Source organism: Gymnoscopelus microlampas (genome assembly GCF_963454915.1).
Source record: "Gymnoscopelus microlampas genome assembly, chromosome: 24".
NCBI lineage: Eukaryota > Metazoa > Chordata > Actinopteri > Myctophiformes > Myctophidae > Gymnoscopelus > Gymnoscopelus microlampas.
The window spans coordinates 20,362,848-20,371,641 of NC_139961.1; the positions used below are offsets into that span (position 1 = coordinate 20,362,848).

At 42.8% G+C, this 8,794-nt stretch overlaps 1 protein-coding gene across 1 annotated transcript; it reads right to left on the reverse strand.

Annotated features, from left to right (window-relative positions):
• Positions 1 to 503: 503 nt before the first annotated feature.
• Positions 504 to 2,329, reverse strand: trim63a (tripartite motif containing 63a). The gene has a single exon (XM_084050612.1). It carries the CDS (start codon positions 2,179 to 2,181, stop codon positions 1,138 to 1,140), a length of 1,044 nt encoding a protein of 347 aa, XP_083906738.1. The 5' UTR covers positions 2,182 to 2,329; the 3' UTR covers positions 504 to 1,137.
• Between the last annotated feature and the right edge of the window lie 6,465 nt (positions 2,330 to 8,794).

Below are 8,794 nucleotides of genomic sequence, written 5' to 3' on the forward strand. Positions count from 1 at the left end.
TAAATGTACTAGTTACTTTAAACCACTGGCAGTGACTCTCAGCACGCTATTCCAGTCCGGCTCGCTGCCTCACCCATTCAGACCAGTAAAAATAGCCTCCATTTTTTTCACCGGCCAATAGGTCTAAGTAAGGCTGTAGAGGGGTTTTGTGACCCTCGTGTAAATATAGGTGACATTCTCCCAATGCCAGCTGGGAGAAGTTTGAGCGTGTGTGTGTGTTTTTTTTGGCCTGGCAATGCTACAAAGTAAAAATCTTTTTACTTAATGTTAATGTAATGTAGAAGAGTGTACAAAATGTAAACAAAATGGACCACAAATGGACCCGTTTACACCTGTGCGCTCTTCTGAGTTAAATTAACACTAAGCATTTGCCGTGTAAGAAACACTAAGAATTTGCCGTGTAAGAAGACTGATTTAAAAATTTAAATATGAATGAAAGTGTCAAATGTGACATGAAATGTTCCCTGAGCTCAAGACAAAGAGAGAGAGCGAGAGAGAAAGGCTGAAGTTTCATTGAAAAAAACTTTATTCCACTACACTCTTGAGGACAATGAAAAAACAAATAACAGCAGTGTCTGAATTTTTCAGTGCACAAATCGCATTTCAAGTTTTCAGTTGTACAAAGAGACAAAGACGGAGAATAAATATATATTTTTTCCTTTTTTTCTTCTTTGTGTGTGTGTGTGTGTGTGTGTGTGTGTGTGTGTGTGTGTGTATATGTGTAGTCTCGACTTGAGTGATGCGCGTGAAAAGCATTCAAGTATGAACAATCATTTTCCTGCGATATCAAGTTGAGCATCTATTAAAATGGCATACAGTACGTTAGAAACACAGATGAAAATAGAAAAAAGTATAAAAAAACTGCAATACAAGTCAATACAAAATGTTTCATTTTGTATGCGTAAGAAGGAAAAAAAAACACATTCATGAAACATTCATAAAACATCCCAAAAAACATTTGAAAAATTGCACGTTTCCGTTTTCTGTCCTTGAATACCCGTTGGTACCCTTCCTCTACGAAGCAGCGTGTTCAACAGTCCTCATGTCAACCTTATGACTTATCTCCCTATACTCCTTATCACCTCACTCAAACCTGTCCCAGTGTCTTTATCTCCCCCCCAAAAAAAGAAACGACAATTATTCCTCCTCTTCTTCCTCCTCCGTCACCTGTTCCTCATCGTCCTCCTCATCGTAGTTATCTCCAAAGTCCATCTGTGCGAGCAGCACCTCCACCTCCTCCGTGTCGACGGCGAGGTGGTCCATGCTCTCGTAGCCCGGCTCGGGCCTCTCCAGCCGGCCTCCCAGCGCCGTCTCCTTGGCCTGGCTGATGAGGCCCTTGGCGGCGACCAGGAACTCGGCCACGCCGCTCTTCTCCATGCTCTGCGTCACGCGTTCCTTCAGCTGGCTGCTGGCCTCCAGCTGCACCTTGTACGACTCGGCCAGCGAGCGCAGCGTGGCCACCTTCTCCTCCTCCTCCTGCGTGATGCGCTCCACCAGCTGCGCCTTGCGCTCCTCCAGCACGGCGTAGAGGAGGTCGAAGCTCTCGCCGAGGCGCCGCTTCTGCCGCTCGCCGTTCTCCTGCACCACCTTGCAGGTGTCCTCCATCTGCGCCATGACGGACTGCAGGCAGGCGTTGCCCGTGGCCAGCGTCTCCACGGCGCCGCGCAGCTCCGTCTTCTGGCTCTGGTAGACGGCCTGCAGCGGCGACACCTCGCAGTCCTTGTGCTGGCCGAACACCTTGCACATGGAGCAGGTGGGCGTCTGGTGCGTGACGCAGTAGATGTTGATGTGCTCGTCCTCGTGCTCCGCGCACCTCGGCGCCTTGGCGTCCTTGTCCTTCAGCGGGGGCTCCTCCGCCGGGCGCTCCTCGCCCTTCTTCTCCAGCTGCGTCTTGTAGATGTCGATGATGTTCTCCACCAGCAGGTTCCTCTGGAGGCCGTAGACGCCGTGGCGGTCCAGCACCACCTCGAAGCGGCAGGTGGGGCAGCGGAAGACGCCGCCGGAGTAGTGGTAGGGGTTCTTGGAGTCGTAGAGGTCGCTGGCGCAGCCGCGGCAGAGGTTGTGCTGGCACGGGAGGATGACCACCGGCTTGCTGAACATCTCCAGGCAGATGGGGCAGCTCAGCTGCTTCTCCAGGTCCATGGGGCTCGAGGGACGGATCTGTCCTGTCTGGATATCCATGTTCCTTTCTCTGGGGTTTCTCTCTCTTTTGAGTTTAGTCCCTTAAAAAATCCTGGGTCGGGTCTCTGATCCACAAGGTTGTGGGTGGCGTGGCGTTCCTTTGTGTGTGTGTGCTTATCTCCCTGTGCTACAAGTGCTGTAGCTGCTCTCGCTCGAGATGTGTTTATTTTTGATCTGGCCCGGTGGGGAGACAGCTGAGAGCTTATATACCCCTGACACCGGCCACCCAAACCCCCCCTCTCCCCACCAACCATCTGAGGCACAGTCCCGCCCTCGGCTTGTTTGTGAGTCTCGTTTCGGAGAAAATAGTTCCCACCCTCACCCCCCACCCCCCCTCCCCCTTGCTTTCTTTGGCACATGCCATACTTAGCCTCAACACCCCCCGCCCCCTGTCCTGGCTGTTCCCTCTGAGCCCCCCCTCTCTGCAGCAGAGAGGTGTGAAGGGGACGACGCAATGGGGACAGCGGGCCAAAACACAACCCCTTGTGACTCGGGGGTGGGGGGTGGGGGGGAGCACAGTCTGGTCTGTCTGTGACTCCCACAGAACAACAACAACATCAACAAACCACCTCCGCCCATCTCATGACCGGCAGTAAAACACAAATGTGTTTACGTTCAATGTGTTTACGTTCGGTGGTTTTGTACATTCATAAAACACACGCCGGTTGACGCGTGATGAAAACGGATCGCCCCACGTTGTTGATGAATGTGTGTTCTGTCAGAGCGCTGCACAGTGGATCCAGTGGCTTTGTTTGCATCGTAAAGGGGGCAGGGGTCTTCAATAGCAGATCTACAAGCTCCCAACCGAGCTTGCAGATCGGCTATTTTCGGCAAAGAGGTTTGGTATAGAGGGGAAAAAAGAGCAGACCAAGTACAGAGTGAGAGGGCAGGTTTATTTAGTATTGATAAGTGATGAAATGTCTGAAAATACACATTAACGTGAATCCAATGCAACACTGATGATAGTGCTGTCAATCAAGTCTATGAAGCTATATATGAAAAAGTTGAACTTTAACACAATTTTAAACAATTTGTAGTGGGGGGTCCGTGCTTCATCTCTTTCTCAGCTAAGGGGTCCTTGGCCTGAAAAACGTTGACGACCCCTGGTATAGGGTCATTTTGGCCATACATGCAAATACAATTGGAGTGCAGTTTCTATTGTTGTTGATGTTCATTATTATGGTTTTGGTCAATTTGTGTTCAATTCAGTAAACTGAGGAAGTGTTTTCTCGTCATAATGGTATAACATTATTATGATATCGTCATAACATAGTGTTAAGTACAATCACAGCTTCATCACAATAGTTTATTAGTTTGTTTTAATTAAATGTATAGTTGAATGCATTGAAGGTTAACTGTATGAGAGACCAAATCAAACAATACCGCCACCAATAGTCATGGGATACATAGTTTCACTGTAACACATTACTCAGTCTAGTACAGTTTGACCACAAAATGGTATCTTGTTTACTGTTTGCGTGTGTGTTACAGAGAGTGAATGAGAGGGAGAGAGGGGGGAGAGAGGAGAGAGCAAGAGAGAGACACAGACACAGACACAGACACACACAGACAAGAGACAGAGACAGAGACACAGACACAGACACAGACAGACAGCAAATCAAAGTACATAAGTATTAGCATCAAAATATACTCGTAGCAAAAGTTTAAAAAAAAAAGTCATTTATAGAATGCCCATTTCAGAAAGATAGATAGAGAACAACATTATATGTCGTCTGTCGAGTGGAGACCTCTATGTCCAAAACTGTTACTTTTCAGGATTTAAATTCAAAAATAGCAAAAGTAGCAGATCTACAATCTCCAAAGCTTGTAGATCTGCTACTTTTGATGCCTTTGTGTGACGCTGTATGATCAAGTAGGGTATTTAATTCATGAAAAAATACTACACCCTTCATCAGGGTGACTAAAAGAAGAAGGCACCCTGATGCAATGTGTACAGTAGATGTAGTTTTTTATTCTGCTATGCATTAGCCAGACTATTAAAGGCTTTTACATTTGTCCACAAGAGTGCCTTAGTCTCTTCCTTTTATTGCAAACCACTGGTGTAGATTGGGGTCCCAGAGGTTTGGAAAACGCATTTAAAGAAAATGACCTTTACTGGCATACCTTTCTTTGAAAAATTGATAATTCAATAAATACATATTATACACTTTTTTTTTAAAAGAAATACCAAAATCGCATCGAACTGGGGTCCTTGAATTTAAAAAGGTTGAGCATCAATGTTTTGTGTGTATTACACAACTGTCCAGCCACGTGTGTTCCGCTGTAAACATTCAATCATGTGCGGCTGGAAAGACGTCATCTTGTGCAACATGTCCAGACGGAGTACAGACGGAGCTTGCCAAAACATTGACCTCTCATGGTACTAATAGAACAGGTGTGTGTTTCTGGGGGTGGTGGGGCCAGATGGAAGAGGTTGTTCCTGCCAAAATAGTATGACCACAACAGTGGAGTTTACAGCTTGTGTGTGCGTGTGTGCGTGCGTGCGTGCGTGCATACAAGTTAATGTGTTGTGATGTAAGATACCATATGAAAATCTCAAGGTTTAATCTCTAAAACATTTTATAAAACTGCACTTCCCAAATAATGATAACATCTTGACATGTCACTGTAGGAAAACATTACAATGTTGCTGTTACTTATTGTTATTTTGTTGATGCATTGAGAAGAAGCATCGATTGAACTTCTACAACATTTTAGCTTCATGTGGTGACCACAGTCTGATCTCACTTTACCCGAATTGAATGATTGATCAGTCGATTGATTGATTAATCGATCAATCGGTCGATCGAGCGAGCGCGATTGATTGATGACTGAGTCCTTTTTTGCCCTTAATGGGATATTTTTCACGTGCATCTCAGCAGCATAGAAGATACACAATACACAGACAAACATTTACTTAATGTTTTTCAGAGTGAGTTGATCAAGATTCGATTATTACAATTTCGGCGAAACTTTCATTGGAGTCTTAAACAGAAAACCACCCTGACGTTGTATAGTTCTATTTTAATCCTTCTACTGAATCTCCTTTCCATGTAGATTCTCTGCATTCTGTTAAGTACTGCTGTCAAGGTTAAGATCCAACTCTGAGAAATATGATGTGAAAGCTAATTTACCAATGTATATTTCACTGTGTAAAAAAAAGAAAAGACAGAAACCTTTGCACAGGGGCAACTCTGACTAGCATGCAAAAGGAACACGCAGATCAAACCAAGACAAAATTCATTGGAATGTGTCTTGGTTTGTGCTTGGCGTAGACAAAACAATACGGTAAAAATACACAAATACATAATACTAATAAAAACATGGACTTTAACATACTTTAATTAATTATTCAATAGAGTAAACAACCAAAAGGGTTTGTATTTCATCATTCTGGGTTAGATCGGTTTCAGATGATTTACGACTTCCACACCATGCGTTCCATGTCTGGAATGTACACACACACACACACACACACACACACACACACACACACACACACACACACACACACACACACACACACACACACACACACACACACACACACACACACAGCTGCAAGGACGTCATGCATTCAAATACGTGTTTAGTCCCTTTTCCAAAAACGTCTTCCTCGGTTCCGTTAAAATCCTTCCAATGTTTAGCACACGAACAGCCATGTGACTATTGCTCTCTTCTAGGGCAAGGGTGCTCAACCTTTTCGGCCGTGACCCCCGAACATAATCATATTTGAACTTGGGACCCCCCATCCTGATATTAAGCACTTGGAATCGTAGGAGTTGAGGCATTACATTTAGTTTGACTCGGCTCCACAGATAAATATTGTGAAAAAAGAGCAGATCCGTTGCAAGGCGTTCAATTCATTTGTTTTGCTTTTTTTTGTTGCTTTCTTTCTTATATTATTTGTCAATTTGGCCAATGTTTGGCCATTTTTTGTAGTATAGTTTGTTGGTTAGTTTTGATGCAGTAATGGTCTTGGCAGTAATGTTTTTTGAGGAATTATAAAAGGTCTTAAAAGTCTTTAAATTGTCACTTCACTGTCATCTGGGGACCCCCCTCCCCAAAATCATGTGGGGATCCCCCTGGGGGTTCCGACCCACAGGTTGAGAACCACTGTTCTAGAGTGCAATGCAATCATACTGTAATCAATGAAAAATCTGCAGTGCAAATTTCTATCATTTTGTACACTTTCTGGGTTAAAATAACAAATTGAGTAGTGGAAGTAATGCCCAGACATACAAATACATGTCCTGTATAAAACATTTAACTTCAGTAAAAGTACAAAAGCATTGGCATCGAAATGTTCTTTACAGTACTAAACGTAATTCAGTATTCACTCAGTATGCAGAACGGTCCATTTCCGCGTGTCCTGGAAGGTACCGTACATGACAGCGTGGCAGACAGTGCCACACACGTGTAATAGCCCCGGACGGCGTGCTAATGGCAACGGTTCGGAACACGGTTCACCGGGTTCTTTTTAGAACCTAGACGTTCTTCAGTGTCACGGCAGGGGGTGTAAAATAAAATGTCAAAGGGTGCTTCCTTGTCAAAAAAATCTAAATGAAATGCTGTAAGAGGAGAGGAGCTGCTCACGGAGCCCGCATGTTGCGGACCTCTGACACGGAAGATGACACTAATTTAAGCATGTTTATTATGCCTGTTTTATGCTCAGTCGTACGATGGTGTCATGCCACTCGCCGCAAATAGCAATTTTTCTAATTCCAGAAGTAGCTAATGGTGTCAGGCTGGGGGGTGGAAAAGTGTGCGATATTATTTGAATTTGAAATACTATATTTCTTAGTGATATACCCCACCATTGCTTGTTTTTTTCTTCTGTCTCAAGAGCAACAATTGTGGAATTAAAACATGAAACACTAGAATTGTCATTTTCAACCTCTAGATGTCACAATTTAGCTTAATTTGCACCTGCTCCCCCAAGTCTCTTCTGCAGCTGAGAGGGTCTGTTTAGAAATGAAACAGGTTTTGAGTTTATTGGCCAGGGCCAGGCATATCAGTGGATTTGATAGTAGCTTATAATGCAATGGAATGATTGTGTCCGCCAGGCCGAAGGCTTGGCCGAGACTATGTTTTAGTTTAATATATAAAAAGTTAGTTTGATATACAAAAAAATATACAAAAAAATTATAATCATAAACTCCACATATGGCATTAAGCTCAAAGTTGAACAAGCACAGAATTTGTGTAGAAACGTATTCCATTTGACCGACCCTAACTCTTGTTACACATTCCCCACCAGAAATCAACTATGAACTAAGTCAATGTGGGGTTTTATTTCCAAACATACTGTATTAAACCATCAACCCATGCAGTAAATGTATCACAATATTATCCCTGCATCATTACATTCCTTTCAAGGAGTAGATAATTGCCTCCGCCAGGCCGAAGGCAATTATTCGTCTAAGTCTAAGGGACAAATGAAGTAAACCTGATCGTTTAAGTCAGTGGTTCTCAAACCTTTTCGTGCCAAGGACCCCAAAATGTATATATATTTGGCCGTGGACCCCCATCTGAAAATATGTTGTGCTAGGGATCTCCAGAAACAAAAATTTGAGTTAAAAAATGTTCTCTTTAAAATATATTATATTCAAATATTTGCAAAAAGATAGCAGATGGACAAGCTCATTGCGCAGCACGAAGTGACACGCTATGAGCTTGTATATCTGCTATTTTTGAATAGCCAAAGTATACCATAGGTTAAAGTGGTTAAAATGATTGGAATTGTAATTGCTGGTGACCCCCATGGTACCCCGGACCCCACTTTTAGAGCCAATGCTTTAGGTTTTAAACAAACAGACATAATCAGCACCAACTCTCACGTTCGTGATGAATTAATCCTAGACAAAGGATATGAATTATTTTTTATGTATTCAGAAATATGAATAATGTACAGATTTGCTTTTCAAAGACAAGTCAAACAAGTTGAAGTCTATTGCCATAACACTTCATAACAATGTACATACATCATTAGCAGTCATGACATTCTTGTCCAACTCAACTCAACTCAACATAGTGAGTGATTACGATAAGACAATATTTAATACATCGTGACATTATCTGTTCTTGACACTTCAAGGAAAAAAACGTCCGAAACCAAGACTCCCACATGAATGAAGAGAATCAGAGCATCTTTATATCATGTAGTTTGTATATGACATGAAAAAGAAACAACATGGCATAATACATGTCTTATTGACATGTCTTACTGTTTTGAAAAACATATCAACCATATATTTACAAGCTCTACATACACTAATATGATGTACATGTACATCACTGTTCTCGCTGTGTATTTGTTTATGTTGATATTTGTAACTCTGAGAGTGTACACATGGACATACTAGAATTAGTACTGTTCCTGTCTACAATTCTGAAGTACTTTGACTTTACTTGAGTCTTTCCATTTTTCAATGCTTCGACTTCACTATACATCTCAGAGGCAAATACTGTACTTTTTCCTCCACTACAATTATTTGACAGCTTTAGCAACTAGTTACTTTGCAGATTTAATTATTTCAAAACATAAATTAACCACTTAAGCCCTATTTTTAGCGGTGCCAACCGCTCTATACGTGGCTTTGACTCGGTGTCT

Coding starts and splice junctions, on each gene's coding strand:
- trim63a (XM_084050612.1), bottom strand. CDS start 2,181: ATGGATATCCAGACAGGACAGATCCGTCCCTCGAGCCCCATGGACCTG.